Source organism: Vipera berus (genome assembly GCF_964194415.1).
Source record: "Vipera berus genome assembly, contig: HAP1_SCAFFOLD_28, whole genome shotgun sequence".
NCBI lineage: Eukaryota > Metazoa > Chordata > Lepidosauria > Squamata > Viperidae > Vipera > Vipera berus.
This window is the reverse complement of record NW_027673655.1, coordinates 538,262-563,233: the sequence shown is the minus strand read 5'-3', so window position 1 is coordinate 563,233 and position 24,972 is coordinate 538,262. Positions and strand designations below refer to the sequence as shown.

Below are 24,972 nucleotides of genomic sequence, written 5' to 3'. Positions count from 1 at the left end.
GGGTCGCTAAGGATGGAGATTAAGTTTCTAACTTGGAATGTTAATGGCTTAAACTCACCACAGAAGAGAAAGAAAATTTTTCAATATTTAAAACAATTTAAGACTGGTGTTATTTGCTTGCAAGAAACACATATTAGGGCTATGGACCAAAAGTACTTATTGAACTCTAGATTGGGTATACAATTTATTGCTTCTGCAATGAATAAGAAGAATGGAGTGGTTATCTATGTCAAGAATACTATGACAGCGGAGTTAATAGAAGCAGACAAACAAGGAAGATATGTTATAATAGATTTGTTGCTAGAAGGCAAAAAAATGCTTTTGGTTGGACTGTATGCTCCTAATCAACAACAAGCTGATTTTTATAGTTCATTACACAGCAAGATCACTCAGTTGGATTATAAATCTTTTATTTTTATGGGAGATTGGAATGGCGTCTTGGATGTACAACTGGACAAGTGTAGTTCTTTTAGGCGTACTCCAAGCCACGCTAGATTGCCTAAATCTTTTTTTGAGATGAAGGATGATTTCGAGTTGCGAGACATTTGGAGAGAAAGACACTTACAAGAAAAGGATTATACTTTTTTTTCTGATAGACATCAATCTTTTTCCAGGATTGACTTTATATTAACGACCAATGATTTTTTTTCCAGGATCAAGAAGATAAAGATTTGTCCAAGAACTATGTCTGATCATAGTCCAGTCTGGTTAGAGATTGACAAGGACAATAGAGATAGGCGCTCTTGGCGTCTAAATGAGAACCTGTTTAGAAATCAGGGAAACGTGGAAGAATGTAAAAAACAGATGAAGATCTTTTTTGAAACTAACATGAATAAGGGTACCTCTATGGACATGGTTTGGGATGCTAGCAAAGCTTATATGAGAGGGGTGTTAATATATATGAACAACAAATACAGACTTAATTTGGAATGTAGGAGGAAAGAACTAGAGAATGAAATTAGGGAAAAAGAAAAGGCCCTAATTTTGAATCCATCGGATGTGAAGATCAAAGAGGTTATTAATTTGTTAAGAGGACAGTTTGAAAAGTTGATGGCTGATCAGGTGGCAACTAACTTACGGTTTGCTAGGCATAATACTTTTTGTAATGCCAATAAACCAGGTAGATAGTTAGCTTACATGTTAAGGAAGAAGCAAAAGGCTTCTAATATAGATAAAATACAACATAAGGGTAAGGTTGGGTATCAACAGGATCTTATTAAGGAAGCTTTTGTGGACTTTTATTCTAAATTATATGCTAAAGATAAGATTAATGAAGCAGATATTGATGCATATTTGAGGAATGCTAATATCCCAGTTCTTACACAAGAACAAAAGGAAGAGATTAATCAATTTATAACAGAGGAAGAAATTCTTTTAGCAATTAAACAATTGAAGGTGGATAAAGCGCCAGACACGGATGGACTGACTGCGGTGTATTATAAAAACTTACAATTGGAGATGATAAAGCCATTAAGGGAATTGTTTCAGACAATTCAAAGGGGAGGAGGGGTGCCTCCGTCTTGGAGAACTGCTTTTATTTCTCTGATTCCCAAGGAAGATCAGGATGTCACTCAAGTAAGAAATTACAGACCAATATCACTTTTGAATATGGATTACAAGATATTTGCTAAGGTTTTAGCTAACAGATTGATGAGGGTATTGCAACAGATAATTCATGGTGATCAAACTGGGTTTATTAGTGGCAGACAAATGAAAAATAATGTGAGGCATATAGTAGACTTGTTGGAATTTTTGGAAAGGAACAACCAGATCCCTGCGGCGCTGATCTTTCTAGACGCCGAAAAAGCCTTTGATCAACTGGATTGGCAATTCTTGATGAAAGTATTAGATAAAATGAATTTTGGGGATAAATTCTTACAACCAATTAGGGCATTATATCAAAAACAAACAGCCCGAATAATAGTAAATAATAGTTTGACTGAAGTATGTAATATTGAAAAGGGCACAAGACAAGGGTGTCCGTTATCACCTTTATTATTTGTTTTAACATTGGAGATATTATTGATTAAAATACCGAATTCGGAAAAAATTAAGGGAATTCAAATAAGAGATCAGGATTATAGATTGAGGGCGTTTGCAGACGATCTGGTTGTTACGGTGACCCAGCCAGAAAATTCTGTTGTGGACCTGATGGAGATAATAATGCAATATGGGAAGGTTTCTGGATTCAAGGTTAATATACAAAAAACTCCCCTTCATGGATTACTGCCTTGTCGTGGCGAAGGGGCTTGCGTAATTCAATGAAGCTATGAGCTATGCCGTGCAGGGCCACCCAAGACGGACAGGTCATAGCCGAGAGTTCTGAGAAAACGTGATCCACTGGAGAAGGAAATGGCAACCCACTCCAGTATCTTTGCCATGAAAACCCTATGGACAGTACCAAAAGGCAAAACGATATGACGCTGGAAGATGAGCCCCTCAGGTCGGAAGGCGTCCAATATGCTACTGGGGAAGAGCAGAGGGCTAGTACTAGTAGCGCCAGAAAGAATGAAGCGACTGGGCCAAAGCCGAAAGGACGCTCAGCTGTGGATGTGTCTGGTGGTGAAAGGAAAGTCCGATGCTGTAAAGATTTTTTCTCCATAGGAACCTGGAATGTAAGATCCATGAATGAAGGAAAGCTGGACGTGGTCAAACAAGAGATGACAAGACTGAACATCGACATCTTAGGTATCAGCGAACTAAAATGGACAGGAATGGGTGAATTTAATTCAGATGACCATCAGGTATACTACTGCGGACAAGAATCCCTCAGAAGAAATGGAGTAGCCTTCATAGTCAATAAAAGAGTAGGAAAAGCAATACTGGGATACAATCCTCAAAATGACAGAATGATCTCAGTTCGAATCCAAGGCAAACCATTCAATATCACAGTAGTCCAAGTCTATGCCCCAACCACCGGTGCTGAAGAGAATGAAATTGACCGGTTCTACGAAGCCCTACAGCACCTTATAGAACTAACACCAAAAAATGATGTCCTTATCATCATGGGGGATTGGAATGCTAAATTAGGAAGCCAAAAGATAACCGGAATAACAGGCAACTTTGGCCTTGGAGTACAAAATGAAGCAGGGCACAGGATGATAGAATTTTGTCAAGAGAATACGATGGTCATAGCAAACACTCTTTTCCAACAACCCAAGAGACGGTCCAACAACACATGGACATCACCAGACGGTCATCACAGAAATCAGATTGACTATATGCTCTGCAGCCAAAGATGGAGAAGCTCTATACAGTCAGTAAAAACAAGACCAGGAGCTGACTGTGGCTCAGACCATGAGCTTCTCCTTGCAAAGTTTAGGCTTAAACTGAAGAAAGTAGGGAAAAGCACTAGGCCACTCAGGTATGAATTAAATCATATCCCTGTTGAATATACAGTAGAGGTGACAAATAGATTTAAGGAATTAGATCTGATAGACAGAGTGCCTGAAGAACTATGGACAGAGGTTCGTGACATTGTACAACAGGTAGCAACCAAAAACATCCCAAAGAAAAAGAAATGCAAGAAAGCAAAATGGCTGTCTGAGGAAGCTTTGCAAATAGCTGAGGAAAGGAGGGAAGCGAAAGGCAAGGGAGAAAAACATAGATATGCCCAATTGAATGCAGAATTCCAGAGAATAGCTAGAAGAGATAAGAATGCCTTCTTAAATGAACAGTGCAAAGAAATAGAAGAAAACAATAGAATAGGGAGGACCAGAGATCTTTTCAAGAAAATTGGAGAGATGAAGGGAACGTTTAATGCAAAAATGGGCATGATAAAGGACCAAAATGGCAGGGACCTAACAGAGGCAGAAGAGATTAAGAAGAGGTGGCAAAATTACACAGAAGAACTATACAAGAATGAGCTTAACGTCCCTGATAATCACAATGAGGTGGTCACTGACCTCGAGCCAGACATCCTAGAATGTGAAGTGAAGTGGGCCTTAGAAAAGCTGAGCAACAACAAAGCTAGTGGAGGTGACAGTATTCCAGCTGAGCTATTCAAAATCATAAAGACGATGCAGTAAAAGTGCTACACTCAATTTGCCAGCAAATTTGGAAAACTCAACAGTGGCCACAGGATTGGAAAAGATCAGTTTACATTCCAATTCCAAAGAAAGGCAGTGCCAAAGAATGTTCAAACTATCGCACCATTGCACTCATTTCTCATGCTAGTAAAGTCATGCTTAAAATCCTACAAGCTAGACTTCAGCAGTATGTAGATCGAGAACTACCAGAAGTACAGGCAGGATTTCGAAGAGGCAGAGGAACTAGAGGTCAAATTGCCAACATACGCTGGATCATGGAGAAAGCTAGGGAGTTCCAGAAAAACATCTACTTCTGCTTCATTGACTATGCTAAAGCCTTTAATTGTGTGGATCATAACAAACTGTGGCAAGTTCTTAAAGAGATGGGAGTACCAGACCATCTTATTTGTCTCTTGAGAAACCTATATGCGGGTCAAGAAGCAACAGTGAGAACTGGACACGGAGAGCTTGAAAAAATTACATTTGTCTCTACTGGGAAGAATTGCAGCAGTGAAAATGAATGTTTTGCCAAAATTTTTAATCTTATTTCAAATGATACCTATTCTTAAAAAGGACTCAAATTTGGAGGAATGGCAAAAGGGTATCAATAAATTTGTATGGGTAGGGAAAAGGCCATGAGTTAAATTTAAGATTATGCAGGATACGTGTGAAAGAGGTGGTCTTAAAATGCCCAATTTTAAATTATATTATGAGGCTGCTGCGTTGTCAGCGATAAGTGACTGGATTAATTTAACACAAGGGAGATTATTAAATCTTGAAGGCCACGACTTGTTATTTGGCTGGCATGCATATTTATTGTATGATAAGAAGGTAGATAATGTGTTTAAGGTGCATATTTTAAGACATGCTTTGTTGAGAGTTTGGAAAAAGTATAGACATAAGTTAAATTACAAGATTCCTTTATGGGCAATACCGAAACATGCAATAGAAAACATAAATGTTGGGTTCAAACATGATGTGACTACATATAAGGAAATCCTAAGTTTGGAGAGGAACGTATGGTGTTTGAAGCCGTATAATTTTCTACGAGAAGAGAAGATTGTTCAAACCTGGTTTCAATATGGGCAATTACGGGCCAGGTGGAAAGAAGATCAGAAAATTGGTTTTTCAATGACTGATGAAAATCTGGTAAAGCAAATTAGAAATCAGGGTCCAGCACATATCAAACAGATATATCTTGCATTGATAGAAATTGACTCAGAAACAGAACTTGTTAAAGATTGTATGATAAAGTGGGCTCAGAATATTCAAGAAGTTATCACAATGGATACTTGGGAAAAGATCTGGGTGAGGAACGTAAAATTTACACAAGCTCAAAATTTAAGAGAGAACTTTTATAAAATGTTTTATAGGTGGCATTTAGATCCTAAAAAGCTTGCAAGTATGTATCCGAACTATCAACCTAAATGTTGGAGATGTGATGGCGAAGGTGCAACGTACTTTCATGTATGGTGGACCTGTAAAAAGGTTAAAGCTTTTTGGATTAAAATTTGGTGGAATATGCAGAAGATATTTAAGCAAAGGATAAAGTTTTGTCCGCAATTGTTTTTATTGGGCATAATTACGGATACTACTGTTGTGGACACTAAGTTGATGTTGAACTTAATTACGGCAGCAAGACTTTTAGTAGGTCAATATTGGAAGAAGGAGGAACTGCCGACTATAGAAGAATGGACTTTAAAAGTTTCTGACCTGGCGGAAATGGCAAAGATATCGGCTTATTTGAAAGACCATTCGCAACAACGTTATAGTATGGAGTGGGAAAAGTGGATTGATTACATCCAGAACAAATATGGGACCAAAAAGTTTCATTTAGCATTTGCATAAATTTTGATGTGATATTAGTATTGCTTGTAGTCATTTTATATGAGCTAGAGTGCGATAGACTTAATAGCTTATTGTTGTTAGCATATGGTTGTTTATGATTGCTTTTATTTTTATACCTTGTATTTAGCTCTGGGAAGTCGGGGAGGGGGAGGGGGGAAGGGGAGGGGGGAGGGTTAGGAAGGGTTGGGTAGGGGGTGGAGGGGAGGGGTTGTTAAAGATAAAATGTATTGAAAAACTTTTCAATTAAAAAAAGAAGAAGAAGATTTAGGCAGTTTAGCATGACTTGGAGTAGTTCTAAAAGAGCCACTCTTGTCCATTTGTACATTCAAGACACCATTCCAATCTCCCATAAAAATAAAAGATTTGTAATCCAATTGAGAAATCTTGCTGTGTAATAAACTATAAAAATCTGCTTGTTGTTGATTAGGAGCATATAATCCAACCAAAAGCGTTTTTTTGCCTTCTATTAACAAATCTACTATAACATATCTTCCTTGTTTATCTGCTTCAATTAACTCCGCTGTAATAGTACTCTTGACATAAATAACCACTCCATTTTTCTTATTCATTGCAGAAGCAATAAATTGTGTGCCCAATCTTGAATTTAATAAGTACTTTTGGTCCATAACTCTAATATGTGTTTCTTGTAAGCAAATAACATCAGTCTTGAATTGTTTTAAATATTGAAAGATTGGTGAATTTAAGCCATTGACATTCCAAATTAAAAACTTAGTCGCCATCCTTGGCGCCCCGAAGCTTTTGGAGCGCGTCTTCCAGAATCCCTTTAACATTCTTAGGCCGCGCCCCTCCCACAGCTTCGCTATAGGTACGCTTTGGAGGTTCCATAACTTTCTGCTGGTCGGTTCATGTCATCCTTGAGGAGGCGATTTGAGGACCCTTTGGTATTCTTTTTCTTATTCTTCTTATTTTTTCTCATTTTAGTCTTATTTATTCCTTAAGAAAGGTAAAAGTATTGGGTTGGTTTACATGAGAAAAAATTGATTTAATTATTTAAATGTAATTAACTCTGAGAAAATTTTAACCAGTAAAAATGTTTAGAACATTGTGGGAAAAACAAATGTAAACCAAAACTGTAAACAGGATATATGATGAGACAACCAGCATGACTAGATAGAAAAGGAATAATATGTTGATGTGATTATTATTTGTAGAAATATTAGAAAACTTTTATACTTAATTATCATTTATTAAAACAATAAGAATTGTATTAACTTAAGCTTGGTAAAAGAGAACACTATGGGGAAAAGAGAAAATCGAGTAGATTGGATTATAGATTATAGAATCTAATTGTTAGTGAATGTTTGTTAAATGTAAACCCAGACAACGCACTGTCTACCAAATATTAAGGTGATTGTGTTAAAAAAAATTAATAAAACATACCTTAAAAAAAGAACATTTCTCTCAGAGCAGAAAAGTTTTTTCCCATGGAAGGAACCTGGCAAAGATGGAAGCTGAAGTTTCAAGTGTAGCTAGAATTGTGTTAGGGTTTTTTATCCTTTTCTTAAAACTGTGTTCTGTGGGTGGAAACCTTATCGCTTGGGGGGCATCTTGAATAAAGTCTATCGCGGTTTAAACCCTGGAGTTGCCCCAGGGCCTCCTTGCGCCCCCCTCAGGCTGGCTTAGCTCCTGACTCCTAAAGCCAGAGCTGGATGGGGGAGGGTCTCCCCCTCGATCCTCTCCTGGGTCCCCAGTGGGCTGGTGGGGAGGAAGAAACTGGGGGGTCTTGAAGGGAGGGGGTGGCCGATGAAGACCAAATGGGCCAGTAGCTCTTCCCCCACAGACAGGGGTCCTCAGCAATGAAGAACCTTCAAGGAGGGGGAGGTTCAAACCCAACATCACCTTTCCCCTTGTTACATGGGGGCAGGAGAGGGTACCAGGGAATCATAGAGTTTTCCCTCTATTTTTATAAAAAAAGATTTCTTGTTCTTGGCAACCAGCAGAGGACATTCCAACCACAGAGCTCTAATATTATTCCTAGCAACTAGGAACAAGTAGCAGCTAGGCTAGATATTGCTAAGGCAGAAAGTCAGCTGAGAAGTCACAAACTGGCTCTGATCACATCCATATTCCATAGTTAACCTGGTCACTTCACCAATGGCTGCATTCACAACTGTAACCTTTAACCATGGTTTGTTTTCTGAGGTTGAACCTGTTGACTGATGGGTCAATTACGGGAACCCTAAAGTACATTTATTCAGTGGAAACAAGATTAATAATAGTTGGTAAATGAAATAAGCTGGGGAAACTTTTCTTCCTGAAAGGATCATATTAACACAAAATGGCCAAGGAAACGTTCCCACAGCCACTCTGAGACCAAACACAGGTCTAAGTGCAGCCTACTGAGAGTCTGTAACAAACCGAGGATGACAGCAGCCACCCCTCCTCCTCTCCCCCGGGGTCTCCACTGGGGCAAACCCAGAAATGGCGGTGGGCACATTCATAACCAAGAAGGGGCTTCCTCCCCTCTGGACACAGCCTGGCTTCAGTGAGACCCGGCAGAGATCCTCATGGAGGAGAGCAGCCATGTTACGCATCAACCTGGCACTCAAGAGGCACAGCTGAACCCAGAGCAGCTGGAGGTCTTTTGTGTGGGTTCTTACACAGCCTTAGAGTTGAGAGTGGACCCACAGCCCCATTGGTGAGAGTGTTTTATGGTCAGGGAGGGACCAAGACCCCCCATAAATACCTCTGCACGAGGGGCTGCTCTTTGTTCCAGTTCTAGTTTCTATTCTCCAGTTCTTAGTTCTATCTCTACTCCTAACCTCTAGTTTAGTCATGTAATGCTAGCTTGTTTTCTTTTATTTTATTTCTCTCTCACATGCAGGCATGAATGCTTTCATGCCAAGTATTTCTTTCTTTTTGATCTATCATGAATAAAGCTAATATGATTGCATCTCTGCGTGATGCCTTTGCTTGGAAGCACCTTTAACGATTCATTGTTAGAACACCTCACAAGTTGGTAGCAGAGGATGGTTTAAAGGAAAGCTTCCAAGCTTGCAGATAGCAGTAAGACGCCTAGATTTGAAACTGAAATGGATGGCCGGAGATCCCAGATTGTGACCAGACGTCTTCAATCAAGATCAACAGTTCCTGAAGCAACCTCAGCTGCAGATGAAAGCGCGGATGGCCTTCATCCCATCAGAGGATCCAGCAGAGCGTCTAGGACCCCTTCACATGCCTCTCTACAACTGAACGCCACAGAGGGGAGCATACAAGGTTTGCAGACTGTCCAAGACTGCTCAGATGCTGCAGAGACAAACCTGGCTGAAACCAAACGACGCGTGAGTAAGCTGACTGCACAGGAACGTGAAAAGCTGCTTAAAGAGATCTTTGCAATGCAGGGGAAAGGGGCGGCGGCCCAGGAAACCACGCAGGAAGCCTCAGAAACCCTGGTGAGTCTCTCCCTAGAGACCACGAGGCCTCCAAATATGGCGCCCACCATCCTTAGTGACCCCGGGACCCCAGGGCTTTTGGCGTGAACCCCCCCGCCCAGCTGTGAGCTACAGCTTCCTGGGGCAAGCGGAAACAAGATGGCTCCGCCCACGTGGTCTGGCACAGGAAACAAGATGGCGGCCCCCACTAAATCTAACAAAGACTTGATTTTTTTAAGTCTGGAAAGCCAGCAGTCCCTGGCATCCAGCCAAAATAGCCAGCAGTCCCTGGCATACAGCAGAAATGACATGCAATCCCTGGCTTCCGGCCACAACAGCATGCAAAATCCTGAGTTCTCCCCACCACAAAGCCTAAAGGCCTATGATGGCGATGAGATCTGCCCAGCCGATACTAATGCAAGTACAAATGCAATTAAAACGGCCATCCAAGTCCTGACTATGGCCCTGGGGGCCAAGCAGACGTCGGGGGTGCCCACCCCCCCCAAGGCCTCCCATCCTCTCCCCAGGGCCCAACTGCCAGGGGGAATCCAGCCTGCAGCCTCCCAACAATCAACCCCTGCGGCCTCCCACCTTCTCTTCAGGTCTTCAGGACCAGCCAGGCAAAACAGGCAATGATGAAAATCCATGTGGCTTTAATTCTCGGGAGGATTCATTGAAGCAACTCCGAGCTGGTAAATCTGGGCTCCGCCCCCCCAATGCCTCATGGGAGGAAGGGAGAAACCCTGAACAATGCCCTCCCCCGGGTCACATGGTTTCCGGGCACGCCCATCTGGAGTTACTAAATAGTCAAGAAAGGATTCCCTCCTCGACCACTAGAGGGACCCCTTTCACTTTAGGAACCACTTTTCCGCTTCCCTTTATGTCCATGGACATCTCAGATTTCTTTGAATATGGGTCTGAGTTTCTAGCCAAAAATTTTTCAAGCGATTTTAAAAAACTACAACTGGGAGGAGAAAATTATAGCAGTTGGAGTAAAGATATACAGCTATATCTCTTAAAGAATGGGATTCTACAAATGGTTCAGAAACCACCCCCTCCCCCATGGGGACGTCAAGAAGAGCAGCGACACTTGCAGGCTTATTCTGCTCTGCTCAGTTCTCTGGACAATAACTTGTTCCCTAGCATCCCAGCTGGTCTCAGAGCTGCTCAGGTCTGGGAACTATTATACAAATTATTCAACAGCGATACCATTGGTTCCATCACCAGATACACAACTGAGCTTTATACAACCAAACTGAAATTTGGTGCCAGCATGCCTGAACATCTTGCAAAATTAAAGGCACTCAGGGCAGAATTGATTTCCAGAGATTTTCCTGTGTCTGATGTGAACATGCTCTCCATAATTTTTACTTCTCTAGACAGGAGTTGGAGCAATTTCATTGTTTCACTCGAAGCGGTCAAGAGGGAAGACTTAAATCTGTCCTACCTCACAGGGAGACTGATCGAAGAGGATCGGAGAAGGAGAAATGCCGGAGAATACGCCAGAGACACCACTCAGCAAGCCAGAAGGGGGCGCCACAACTCAGAGCAAATTAATGCTCTGCTTAAATGTTTCATCTGTGGCTCTGAGGAGCACCTCAAGAAAGACTGCCCCCATCAACATCAAGCCCCTAAACGTGGTCCCAATCAAGTAAGAGGCAAGGGGCAAGGAAGGGGGCGTGGCAGGGGCAAGGGAAATTCACTGCATACTTGTTCCCTCACCCCCACAACAAAGGCTGATAGCTCCACTGACTTATGGTTACTAGACTCTGGAGCTTCTTCTCACATTACTAATATGAGTCAAGGTTTTAAAAGGTTAAAGAAAATTAACTCATCTGTCAAAGTGGCAAATGGTGATACTGCTTTAGTTGTTGGGGAGGGGTTTGTTTCTGTACCTGGACTTGGGAAAGTTGAAGGTGTCTTACACGCCCCTACCATAGCCAACAACCTTTTAAGCATTACCAAATTGTGTGACGATGACAAAGTGGAAGTCTTATTTCGCAAGGGGGGAGGTCATGTCACCCGGGACCAGAAGATCATATAGCCATCAATAAATGGCTTACCATATTTTTCTCCCAAGCCACCACAACCTGCCCCAAGGCTTTCCAAGGGCAGTGTGGGCAAGGAGCCTGAATCTCAGCAGGCACCTACAGCACCACTCAAAGCAACTAGAGCCAAGAGAGTGTCAATGAGGAAGCCAATTCACAATAAGTGCATCCACCTCATGCACAGAAGGCTAGGACATGCAAGCTTCCCTGTAATTAAAAAGATGGGAGAATTTGCTGAGGGAGTCCAGCTCAAGGACTGTGACGTGTTTCTGGACTGTGCCATTTGCAAGAAAACAAAGAGGAAGGCTGCTCCTATACCAAAGGTGTCATCCCGTAAGACTCAATACCCATACCAACTAGTACATGTTGATTTGGTTGGGCCTTTTACACCATCCCTAGGAAAGAAAAGATATTTTCTCACTGCCGTTGATGATTTTTCACGTTACGGTCACGTGTATACTCTCACAGAAAAATCTGAAGCCTTTGACGCCATAAAGTCACTGTACAACTTCGTAGAGACCCAGTACAAGACCAAGATCGCACAATTGCAGAGCGATCGCGGGGCTGAGTTCATGTCTCAGAAGTTCCAGGACTGGGTAAGGCGTAAGGGCATCCGCCATTTTCTAACTGCACCGTTCACCCCTTCGCAGAATGGTGTAGCTGAGAAAAGGAATGGAATCCTGCAAACCATGATGCGTAGTCTGATTGCAGACGCGGGTGTCGCAGAATCATACTGGGGAGAGGCGGTCCATTAAGCCAATTACATCTTAAACCGCACCTGGAGCAGTGTTGTGAACCAGACCCCATATTTCCTGGTTCATGGTAGGAAACCAAATCTGGCACATTTGCGTGTGTTTGGTTCCTATGCATGGGTGCACATCCCCAAGCAGCTGCGGAAGAAGGGGAGATCTGTTTCCCAGAGACTAAGGTTCTTGGGCTATGCTCCTGGCTCCAAGGCCTATCATTTCCTGGGAGAAGGGGGCAGGCCTGTGACTTCCCAATCTGCCTCTTTCGAAGAGGACTCCAATTGGACTCAGATCCACTCAAATGATCTGAGCCCATATGCCAACCGACCCAGCAAGGACACACCGACCGCGACATCACCAGAGGCGACCTCGTACCCTGCCACCGACGAAAGTGAGGAACAAGACGAAGATGCGTCCAGTCCCATGGAGGAAGACACACCGTCTTCACCCCCAGCGACACCTCAGAAACCTGCGGAAGAAAAGAGCGGTGAGTGGCAGAAGGTAAGGAGGTCAAAGCGGTCCAACAAAGGGGTCCCACCAAAGAGAATTGACATTGGCCACATCGCGTCTGTCAACAGCGTCATGGTCACCCCAAAATCCTTCTCTGACATCCAGGAGCTGCCCATCGAAGAGCAAGAGAAATGGCAGCTCGCGATGGAGAAGGAAATGCAGAGCTTAAAACAACTTAAGGTCTTCACCCCCCAGCAACCTCCAAAGGAGAGGAAAGTCATTGGCACAAGGTGGGTTTACAAGGCCAAACCACTTGCCAATGGTCTCTACCTGTATAAGACCCGTTTGGTAGCCCAGGGCTTCGCTCAGTGTTATATGGAAGACTACTCGGAGACTTACTCTCCAACCGTCCGGGCAGAGAGCGTCAAGGCCGCCCTCGTGACTGCAGCCGCTCTGGGAGAAGAAGTCTTCCAATTCGACATCCAGACGGCTTACCTCCACGCCAACTTGGACCGGCAGATCTACGTGAGGGCCCCACCTGGCTACCAGCAAGAAGGGGGAAATACATGGTTGCTTCACAAAGGGTTATATGGTCTTAAGCAGTCAGGGAAATTATGGTATGACTGTCTTAGAAGGACTTTAGAATGAGTTGGTTTCTCAGCATCTCATGCAGACCAATGTGTTTTCACACGCAATTCCAAGGGTACCACAGAACGGGTGTTAGTTTATGTGGACGACCTATTATATGTAGGGCCTAACAAGAAAGGGTGTGATGAATTTGCCAAGGCCCTGGAAGAAAAGTTTACTCTGAAGTCTTTGGGGCGGGTTGACAAGTACTTGGGTGTGCATATTTTGGCCACTAAAGGGGGGTTCGCTCTATCTCAAAAAGAAAAGATAGAGGAATTACTGGCCAAATGCAAAATGACAGAATCTAATCCTACGCATAGCCCAATGCAAACCGATTTTTACAACCACACCCATAAGGACGGTCCTGAGTTCACAGATAACACGCTTTACAGATCTGTGATTGGCTCCTTGCTATACATCAGCAATTGGAGCAGACCTGACATAGCTTTAGCTGTGAATCTATTGTCCAGGCATGTGGAACACCCAAAGGAATTCCACTGGACTGCTGTTAAAAGGGTGCTTAGATACCTTAAGGGCACAGCTGATGCCCTCCTTATGCTAGAACCAGAGAAGGGGAAGACGGCCCAGCTCTCCGCTTACTCAGACGCAGACTGGGCTGGCGACACCAAAAGTAGACGGAGCACTTCTGGTTTCCTCATATTGCTAGATGGCTGCCCAGTACATTGGAATGTCAGGCAGCAAAAATTTATTTCTTGCTCCACGGCCGAGGCTGAATATGCCAGCCTGTCAGACACGGCCAATGATTTGACCTGGTTCAATGAGCTGATAACAAGCATCTGGGCATCTCCCCCTCTGCCCATCCAAATTCTAGAGGACAATACAGCCGCCATTGCAATCTCGGAGGCTTATGCAGTAGGATCTAGATCTCGCCATATAGACATACGATATAAAAATGTCAGGCAGCTTACCAAAAAGGGTTTTATACATGTTGAGCACTGTAATACAGCTGACCAGATAGCTGATCTGTTTACCAAGCCTGTTCCCATTGACCGGCACAACCTTCTGTGTAAGCGTTTGTGTTTGGCCTTCTGAATGTTTTTATGCATGTCTATGACACCTGCTCACCCCTCACATACATTCACTGGTCTCTGTCATTGGCTGGCAAGAAGGGGAATTGTTAGATGATTAGTGCCAGCCATTGGCAGTTCCCCAAAAGGGTCATCAGATGGAGGCAAAGAGGCTTCTTTGCTTCCACTGATGAGCCAAGGGTCTCGGACCCACAGCCCCATTGGTGAGAGTGTTTTATGATCAGGGAGGGACCAAGACCCCCCATAAATACCTCTGCACGAGGGGCTGCTCTTTGTTCTAGTTTCTATTCTCCAGTTCTTAGTTCTATCTCTACTCCTAACCTCTAGTTTAGTCATGTAATGCTAGCTTGTTTTCTTTTATTTTATTTCTCTCTCACATGCAGGCATGAATGCTTTCATGCCAAGTATTTCTTTCTTTTTGATCTATCATGAATAAAGCTAATATGATTGCATCTCTGCGTGATGCCTTTGCTTGGAAGCACCTTTAACGATTCATTGTTAGAACACCTCACAGTGTCAGAGGGGTCCCACCCCACCAAGGACATCCACCTAACCAGAGGGAGGACCACCAGTCCCCCAAACAATTTTCTGGGTGGGTGTGGCAAAAAATCATTTTGCACCATCCACCACACTCTGGGCACCTCCAAGATCTCACCTGCAGACCTCACGGCACGCAGGTAGTTACACAAACATGGAAGGACAACAGAGAAAGTGGCAAAGAAAGAAAAAAATCCACCCACTCTATAACTTGCTCCCTATTTTCCCGACCATACAGTCCACAGACTGTAATTTCCATGCATCTTAGTCACCTCTCATCCAAAAATCAATATTGTTAGAAAAGCTGGGAAATGAAATTCCACTTCAGGCACGAGCAATTTTAAAATCATCTCCAATTTATGATTAAATATATAGAGTTCTGATATAAAAAAAATTCCAAAAAAGCCCAACTCTTCATATTAAGCAGGGTTCAAGGGTGCTGATTGCGTCCTTGGCATTAGAAGACGGGCAGCACCAGAGCTAAGTGACATCAACCTAGAGAGGCACCAAACTCCATCATGCTGGGTGACCTTCCCAGCAATCCCTGGAGACAGGAGGCCATGTTGAAGGACATCGGAGGTCAATTCACTTGTTCATCCAGCATCACTTTCTGGAGAAGTCCTGACAGGAAGGACCACAACCACGACAGAGCAGAACCCCCAGGAGGGCATCTGTGACTTTTCACCAACATGTTTTTTTTCCAGCTAACCCTCTTCACACGGATCCGCAAGGAAGTTCAGCGTCCCCAGTGGAAAAGTTGCTTCTCCCTGTAAAATAATCACCATCCTGGTCTTAGGTCCTCTGCTCCTTCTCCAGTGACTGCCTTGGATGTAAACATCAGGCTGAAGCAACACGGAAGACATCTTTCATCAGAAAAGGATAAAAGCTGCAGGTCACGTTCTGTGTGGCAGAAGTCTTCAGACAGGCCGGGGCTGTGCTCTTCAATGTACTTTTGTTTTTTCTCCAAGTGAATTTTGCTGCGTCTCTGTCTGAATCAGGAAACCACGAGCATTCCTCTCTTGTGAGAGCTCTTTGAATGCTTCTAACCCTCCTTGTTCTTTCTGTTAAGAATCGGGAGCAGAATGGATTCAGCCCCAAGAATCATGGGCCTTCTGGTTCTGATGCTGCTGGTGTCCCAGCCGGTCTCTGGGAAGCTCAGAATGAAGTGCCCACCCAGTTTGGAGCCCCAGGATGGAAAGCAGTCGTGGAGCTATTACAGGCCAGGAGACCATCTCATTAGTATGCTTATCACTCTAACAGAAATATCGCATATGAAATTGCCTTTCAACCGTGCTCCTTCTATTCAGTCTCGTTCGTAAGTCATTCCGGGTGATGGAGTTGCATCCCCTCCATTTCCAGTTCTAACACTCTCCTTCTTATTCCACTTTCTCCTATATTTCAGGACCTCTTTGATTTCCTGAAATATTTTGATTTCCTTGCCTCTTTAATTTTGTGGAAGAAACTCAAATCTAAAAATGGGGCAGGAGAGAACCTGAAGGAAGTTGAGATTATTTTCCTTTCCCTGTTCCCTGGGCACCTTGATTACTGAAATAAATGATCTTTGGGTTTGGATCCATTTTGCCTTAAGGCTCAGTAGGCTGGTGGAAACAAAGAGGATTAAACTTTTAAAAAATAATTTGTTGTTGCTGTTGATGATAATAACATGAACTTTTTTTTACAGTGGGCTTTCTTTTGGTTATTCAGAAACGTTACGCTTCATTTTTGCCATTCAACTTATCAACAAGAATTCCCAGCTCCTGCACAATCTCACACTTGGCTACAACATCCATGACAACTATCTGAGCCCTTTACACACTTCAGATGCCTTGCTGGACATTCTCTCCGCTGGAGAAGCCAATGTCCCCAACTATGGCTGTGGAAGGAGGGAGAAGCTCCTGGCTCTTCTTGATGGAGCTGCCAAGGACATCTCCATCCAGATGTCAACATTAGGAGGCATCTACAAAGCCCCCCAGGTTTGTCTGTTTCTTTATCTGAGCGGGGTGGTGATGGGTGAGTGATAGATCTAACCATAGTTTCTCCATGGAATTCAAGAGCTGATTTTCTTTGTATTAGAAAATATGTCAGCTATGTTTTAGCCTACTATGTTCCTGTCCACATTCATCATGAATGGATATTCAGATATGCAGAAAATATTCCCAGCTATATGGGTCTTTATTGGCATGTTCATTTCATATGTACCGTTCATATCCATTTGGACTGAAGTTGACAGTAGTAGTAAAGTCTCTCTAGATAAAATGGAATTAAGAGGAGTCTAGCAATTACAGGTCAGTAAGTCTAATATTGTGGCTAAAATATATCCCATTTTCCTCTTAGATAAATTTGACAGAGGGAAGAAGAAAAGTGCATTCTTTAGAAGAACAAGAAGGTTTTAGATAGAGTTAAAGTTTATATAAATTTCAATAAAAATACATACATTAATAATCTAATATTGACAACAGATTTACCTTGAAATATCTAATCACAAAATATGTCAGCTGGGTAAACTATGGCTTGCTGACTTTATAGATGTTAGTGCAGCATTTGACATAATAAACAGAGAAATATGATGGAGAAAATTGATTGTCCTTAAACTGGAGCTCTGACTGCTGGCTCTGATCCAAGCCCTTTCCACAAGCCATTCTTTGAGAGGGAGGTTTGGGCTCAGCGGAGCCACGAGAAGAAGGATCGAAACTTACCAAGGAGGAAGGGAAGGAGGCATATCTGAACCCCTGATATTCAGTCTGGAAATTAATGACTTTCCTGCACTAATGAAGGATCCTGAAATAAACCTGTCTAAGGTGATAAATACACATTGGAACACCCTGGTTTACACTGATCATACAATATTAATATCATTCTCATAACTTGGATTGTGTAAACCGTTGAGACAATTTGGCTTCCATTGACATAATAATGTAATGATTATTGATAAATCAAAGACTAAAGTTATGGTCTTTGGAAAACATCATAACCATTGCTGCCTTTTTGATGGCCATTCAATAGAGCAAGTAACACCTTTCCTTACTGAGGGATAGTTTTCTCTGGAACTGGATATTTGTTCATCATCAAAGCAGCTCACTTAGAGAAAGGGCACAAGTGAATTTAGTGTTTACACTTAAAAAAAATCATAGATATTAAATTTTCTTTCCATTTATTAAAGTATAAACTACCAAACTTACCCCAAGTCTTTATATTAAACCGAAGCCTGGGGCTTAGTATGTATATAGGTAAAGCTGCTAGAACACAATCACAGCATCTGAGAAGTATCTTTGGGGGTGGATAGAAAGTCTTCAGCTGCTGCCCTCAGAGCTGAATTGGGAATTTATGCAATTTATCCTTTGTCTAAAATCAGGATATATAATTATTAGTGTACAATTAAAGCTATGGAATCTGACAGACTTGTGAAAGTTCAGTTAAAGACACCTTGGACTGTACAACTGACAAATTATATTAGGAGATGTGTTATCACATTCTCTTGTACAACCATGAAACACACCTATTAATGTAATGTCAATGGTCTAAGAAAGAGAGAGATGACTATATTTGACTGAACATCACACAAATGACCTATTGGGATTCATATATTAAAATAATATATATCCTGGACAACCAGAATGAAAAAAAATTGCATATGATACAGCCCCTTATTTGAGCAAAACAGTTCAGCTGACATCAGGATATATGGGTTTCATTGTAGTAAATTGTTGTTGTTGTTGTTAGTTGCAAAGTCGTGTCCAACCCATCGCGACCCTATGGACAACGTTCCTCCAGGCCTTCCTGTCCTCTACCATCTTATGGAGTCCATTTAAGCTCACGCCTCCTGCTTCAGTGACTCCATCCAGCCACCTCATTCTCTGTCGTCCCCTTCTTCTATTGCCCTCAATCTTTCCCAGCATTAGGCTCTTCTCCAGTGAGTCCTTCCTTCTCATTAGGTGGCCAAAGGATTTGAGTTTTAGTTTCAGGATCTGGCCTTCTAAAGAGCAATCAGGGTTGATCTCCTCTAGGACTGACCAGTTTGAACGCCTTGCAGTCCAAGGGACTCGCAGGAGTCTTCTCCAGCACCAGAGTTCAAAGGATTCAATTCTTTGGCGCTCAGCCTTTCTTATGGTCCAACTTTCACTGCCATACATTGCAACTGGGAAGACCATAGCCTTAACTATACGCACTTTTGTTGACAGGGTGATGTCTCTGCTTTTTAGTGTGCTGTCTAGATTTGCCATGGCTTTCCTCCCCAGGAGCAAGCGTCTTTTAATTTCTTGGCTACAGTCCCCATCTGCAGTGATCTTGGAGCCCAGGAAAATAAAATCTGTCACTACCTCCATTTCTTCCCCATCTATTTGCCAGGAATTGAGAGGGCCGGATGCCATGATCTTGGTTTTCTTAATGTTTAGTTTCAACCCAAGTTTTGCACTCTCCTTCTTCACCCGCAACAAGAGACTCTTCAGTTCCTCTTCACTTTCTGCCATTAGAGTGCATATCTTGGGTTGTTGATATTTCTTCCGGCAATCTTAATTCCAACTTTTTTTTTAATTTTTTTATTTTAAAGTTTATTTTAAATATTTACAAACACATACACACTAAGTATATACATTTCAAATTAAGAAAGAAAAGGAAAAGGACAAACAAACACTTAACAAACATACATATAAACTGACTGGGGATTGAGATCCCCTGTGCAATTATACATAATTACATCCCGGTAAATCTTAAATCTTATTTAACGTTGTCTATTTCGACTATTAAATATTATCATAAAGATTACTATGAAGTGTCATATTAACTATTCTAGGTTTGTTCTATTTTTTAACCAATCATACCATCGTTGCCAGTTGGTGTAATACATAGATTCTTGTTTCTGTTTTAAGATGTAGGTTAGTTTATCCATTTCAGCACAATTTAGAATCTTATTAATTAACATTTGGTCCGTTGGAATATTTATATCCTTCCACTGTTGAGCGAAGGTTATTCTCGCTGCTGTTGTAACATGTACAAAGAGATACCAATCTTGTCTATTAATTAGTTTTGGCTTTATACCAAGTAGGTAAGAGTCTGGAAGCAGAGGGAAGATGACACCAGTTATTTGTTTTAACCAGTTTTGGACCTTCTCCCAATATTTCTTACTCTGAGGGCAAGTCCACCACTGGTGGAAAAAAGTACCCTTGGCCAGTCTACATTTCCAGCATTTATCAGAGGCGTCTGGAAACATTTTGGCTATTCTAGCTGGCGGCAAATACCATCTATAAATCATTTTAAAATAGTTCTCTTTGAATGCCGAAGATAATGTTATTTTCATCGTTCTGGCCCATATTGTCTGCCATTCCTCTAGTTGGATTGACCTCCCTATGTTTCTCCCCCAGGCTATCATTGTATCTTTCACAATCTCATCATCTATATATCTAGCTAGGAGGAGATTGTACATTCCAGAAATAAATTTTAGTCCGGGGCCTTCCAAACTTTTATCGAAGGGTTGACTAGTTTGGGAAATGCCATATTCCTGTTTATCCTTAGAAAACCTAGTTTGGATTTGAATGTATGACCACCAGTCTATATCTATACCTTGTGTCTGTAATTGTTCTCTAGATTTCAGATTCCCTTCTTCGTCCACCAAAGTCTTGTAGGACCAGTTTCTTTTCAGGTTGTGAACGGTCGGCTGGGTTGTTATCTCCAATGGAACCACCCATTTGGGAATCTTAGTATACATTCGTTTTTTAACTTTTTGCCAAATTCTGATCAAAATTCTCCTAATGTAGTGGTTAGTGAAATACTTAGATGGAGTTTTTTGATATGACCATAAAGTTGAGTGCCATCCTTGATTAAGGTCAAAGCCCTCAATAGTTAATATGCGTTTCCTCGACAGGGATACCCAATCTTTAATCCAGAGGAGTGCAGAGGCTTGATAGTATAACTCCCAGTTTGGAAGTCCCAAACCCCCCCTTGTTTTGTGCTCCTGGAGCATTTTTCCCTTTATACGTTGTTTTTTACCCCGCCAAACAAATTTCCCTACTGCTTGATCCAATTTCCTAAAAAATTTGTTGTCTAAATTTACGGGGGCCGTTTGAAATAAAAAAATCCAACGTGGGAGGATATGTGCCTTGATTGCAGCAATTCTGCCCAAAAAAGATAATTGAATATTTTTCCACCTGTCAAGGTCTTGTAGTGTATTGGCAAATAATTTATTATAATTAAGTTCTTTAATATTGGAACATTTATTGGTTAATTCGATTCCCAAGTACTTTACTTTTTTAGCAAATTTTAACCCCATAATTCCTTCTACCGTATATACTTGAGTATAAGCCGACTCGAGTATAAGCCGAGACCCCTAATTTTACCCCCAAAAACTGGGAAAAGTTCTTGACTCAAGTATAAGTCGAGGCTGGGATCCGCCGAGTGGCTTTCAGCACTGGAGAAAATGCAAAATCGCTCGAGACCAAACTCGAAGGAATCAGCTGCCGGTGGGAGCGAGGCGATCCGTGCGGTCCCGTGACAGCCAGTCGGGCAAGCAACGCGAAGAGCGGCAGGGCTTTATTTTTGCACCGTGGAGCTCCCCCTCCCCCTCCTCCCAAACTCCCCCTCTCTCCCCCTTCCCCCCACTTCCCAGAGCTGAATACAGGGTATTAACCGGCGGCGGAGGCTTGCAGAACGGCTGATCGAGCCTCTGTCGCCGGCGGCTGGATCCGCGCTCCGCAAGCCTCTGCCGCCGGCGGAGGCTGGAACCGCGCTCCGCAAGCCTCTGCCGCCGGCGGAGGCTGGATCCGTGCTCCACAAGCCTCTGCCGCCGGCTGGATCCGCGCCCCGCAAGCCTCTGCCTCCGGCAGAGCCTTGCGGAGAGCGGATCCACCCTCCGCCGGCGGCAGAGGCTTGCGGAGCGCGGATCCAGTGGGGGGGGAAAAGCCCTTTAGCAGGATTTGCCTGCATGCCGGTGGAGGGTGGATCCGCGCTCCGCAAGCCTCTGCCACCGGCTGGATCCGCGCCCTGCCGCCGGCAGAGGCTTGCGGAGCGCGGATCCACCCTCCGCCGGCGGCAGAGGCTTGCGGAGCGTGGATCCAGTGGGGGGGAAAAGCCCTTTAGCAGGATTTGCCTGCATGCCGGCGGAGGGTGGATCCGCGCTCCGCAAGCCTCTGCCGCCGGCTGGATCCGCGCCCTGCCGCCGGCAGAGGCTTGCGGAGCGCGGATCCACCCTCCGCCGGCGGCAGAGGCTTGCGGAGCGTGGATCCACCCTCCGCCGGCGGCAGAGGCTTGCGGAGCGCGGATCCAGTGGGGGGGAAAAGCCCTTTAGCAGGATTTGCCTGCATGTCTCAAGTGCTACCTAATGTGCTTTCAGCCTCAGTCAGCCACTCCACATTGTAATCACGAAGGTAGCTCTCTAACGGAAAGGGAAGGGAAGGGAAGGGAAGGGAAGGGAAGGAAAGAAAAGGAAAGGTAAGGAAAGGAAAGGAAAGGAAAGGAAAGGAAAGGAAAGGAAAGGAAAGGAAAGGAAAGGAAAGGAAAGGAAAGGAAAGGAAAGGAAAGGAAAGCCCACCATCTCTCCTCTGCCGCTCGCTCTCCCCGCTCCAGTCCTGGCGAGCCAAAGAGACGAAAGGCCCCGAGCGATAGGAAGGGGATCTCTGCCCTAGAGCGGGAGGGGGGAGGGAAAGGGGGGGGAGGAAAGGCCCAATCGCTTTGTGTTGAGCTGGTTCAGCTCAGCCGGACTAGGCGGGGCTGCGGCTCCCAGCTGATGCCGCTGCCGCCATCCAAGTCCGGCCGGCAAGAACTTTTTTTCTCCCCGCCCCGCAGTGACGAGTAAAGCGCGACTTACTTCCTCCTCCATGCCCACGTCGCCTTCTCACCCAACAATCCCAAGTAAGGGGCAGCCTCAGAAAGGGGCTCTAACTTTCCCCTACCGCTCGAACTTATCTTGGACAGGAAGGCAAAATCGGGAGAGGGAAGAAGAGCGAGGACTGGAGCAGCGCTTGCCCGGCTTCTCTCCCCTGCAGGGAGCGGCGGGGTCGGTTCCGCCTCCTCCATGTTCTCTCTCGAGAGCCTTGTCCCACCCGCAAAATGCCAGCGCCGCCGCCGCCCCCTTCCTAGCCAGCCCTCAGCCGCTTCACAAGCACCCGTTGCCGGCCCAGTTCTATCAGACCCGCGCGGCGCCGCACGTACTCCGTTTACACGGCCCCCGTACTTCCCCCACACGTCCCTTCTCCCGCCTCCTTCCCATAACGGCCTCTACCTACCGGACGGCGCCTCAGCTCCCCGTGTCCGCCGCCGCCGCCACCCTGACCAAACCCTCTCTGCCTGCACGCGCCCTCCCTCCCTCCCTCCCTCCTTCCTTTCTGTCTCTAGCTGGGCGAGGCTTCCAGCCGTCGCCGTGATGCTGCACGCCCAGCTTCTCTCTGATTTCCCTGGCCCAGTCCAGTGATGCTTGAGAGGAAAAAAAAAGCGAGCGGGCGGGCGAGGGGGGGAGGGAAAGGCGAGAATGACCGCTTTGTGTTACCTGCCATGAAACCAGTCCTTGCAGGCGTCGCACTCTATCATGAAGCGGGTTACATCGTAGGGCAGCCAGGCAGCGGAAAGAAGCAGGCAGGCAGGGCGCGGAGGTCCGGAGACCTGCCGACGTTTGGGGAGGTTTGGGGAGGTGCGCGTGCACCTCTCCAAACCTCCCCAAACTTCGGCAGGTCTCGCGATCCCGGAAGCATCGAAGCCTCGGCCGCGCGCAAGTCCTCGGTAAGTTCTTTTTTTTTGTTCACTGGAGTATAAGCCGAAGTGGATTTTTTCAGCCCAAAAAGTGGCCTGAAAAATTCGGCTTATACTCAAGTATATACGGTATTTCTTTTTTCTTTACATCAGTTACGTTTTTGGGCAACATTTTGGTTTTTTCTCTATTTATTTTCAGTCCTGCCACCTCACCATATTGTTCAATCCTTTTTACTAAATTTGGCCCAGAGACTAGGGGGTCCTCTTACACAAACACTAAATCGTCGGCGAAAGCCTGAAGTTTATATTCTTCTCCTCTAATTTTAAGGCCCCTAATAGTCTCATCTTGTCTAATTGTATCAAGAAGTGGTTCCAGAGCCAGAACAAACAATAATGGGGAAAGAGGGCAACCTTGTCTGGTGCCCTTAAAAATTCCAAATTCTCCAGACATCGCTCCATTAAAAAGCAGCCTAGCCGACTGTTCAGAATATATTGTTTGAATTGCATTCATAAATTTAGGGCCAAATTCCATTACTTTTAATTGATGCATAATAAATTTCCAATTAACTCTGTCAAAAGCTTTTTGTGCATCTACAAATATCATCGCCATGGGCCTATCTAAAAGTTTCTGGTAATACTCCAATACATTTAAAATTATTCGCACATTATCATTAAGATGTCTATAGGGTAAAAAACCATTTTGGTCCTGGTGAATAAAGTGGGAAAGAAATATTTTAAGTCTTCCTGCCAATATAGTCGTAAAAATTTTGTAGTCTACATTCAATAGTGAAATTGGTCTGTAATTTTGGATCAACGTCAAATCCGAATCAGGTTCAGGAATTAAAGAAATATAAGCCTCTCTCCAAGATTCGGGCATTTTTGCATCAGTTAAAATGTTATTAAATATATCCCTTAATTGAGGACCTAGCAGGTCAATGAACTCCTTATAAAGTTCACAAGGCAGGCCATCCGGGCCTGGAGTTTCCCCCCCTGTTTGTTTTTTAATAGCTTCCTCAACTTCATCCATAGTTATTTCCTTATTCAGAAGTTGTCTAAAAGAATCCGAAATCGGTTGGGGGCGATAATTCTGAAAATATTGTTCTAACTTACTTTGTGGACATTCTTCCTCACTGTAAAGTAGTCTATAAAATTCTTGTGCAGTTTTTAGTTTTTGTTCCTTATTAATCACTAGGTTACCATCCTGATCTTGTAGATAATCTATCCTTTTTGCTTTTTGTTCCTTTCTTAATCTGTAACTTAACCACTTCCCCGGTTTATTAGCGTGTTCAAAATACCTCTGCCTGCTCCTCTTAATTTTATCTGCCACCTCTTTTTGATCAATCAAAAGAATCTCATGTTTGATCAAATCTTTTTTTTCTTTATGTTGGGAATTTTGGGGATCTAATTGCAGCGCCTCCTCTATTTTTGATAATTTGGAAAATAACTCAACTCTTTTTAATCTTTCTTGTTTCCAACTGTAGGCCGAATGTTTTATAGCGAGCCCTCTCACTACTGCCTTAGCAGTGTCCCAAATAGTTTGCAGAGGGGTGTCCTCTCTTTTGTTTTCTATAAAA

At 43.7% G+C, this 24,972-nt stretch overlaps 1 protein-coding gene across 1 annotated transcript in view; it reads left to right on the top strand.

Annotated features, from left to right (window-relative positions):
* LOC308679201 (vomeronasal type-2 receptor 26-like) overlaps nucleotides 1–24,972 on the top strand; it is a gene marked incomplete at both ends in the record, with an annotated part of 108,065 nt that overhangs the window by 24,224 nt on the left and 58,869 nt on the right. The window contains 2 exons of the mRNA XM_081346794.1: nucleotides 15,795–15,964; nucleotides 16,430–16,698. Coding sequence (XP_081202920.1) covers nucleotides 15,795–15,964; nucleotides 16,430–16,698 — 439 coding nt within the window. The remainder of the gene's footprint in view (nucleotides 1–15,794; nucleotides 15,965–16,429; nucleotides 16,699–24,972) is intronic.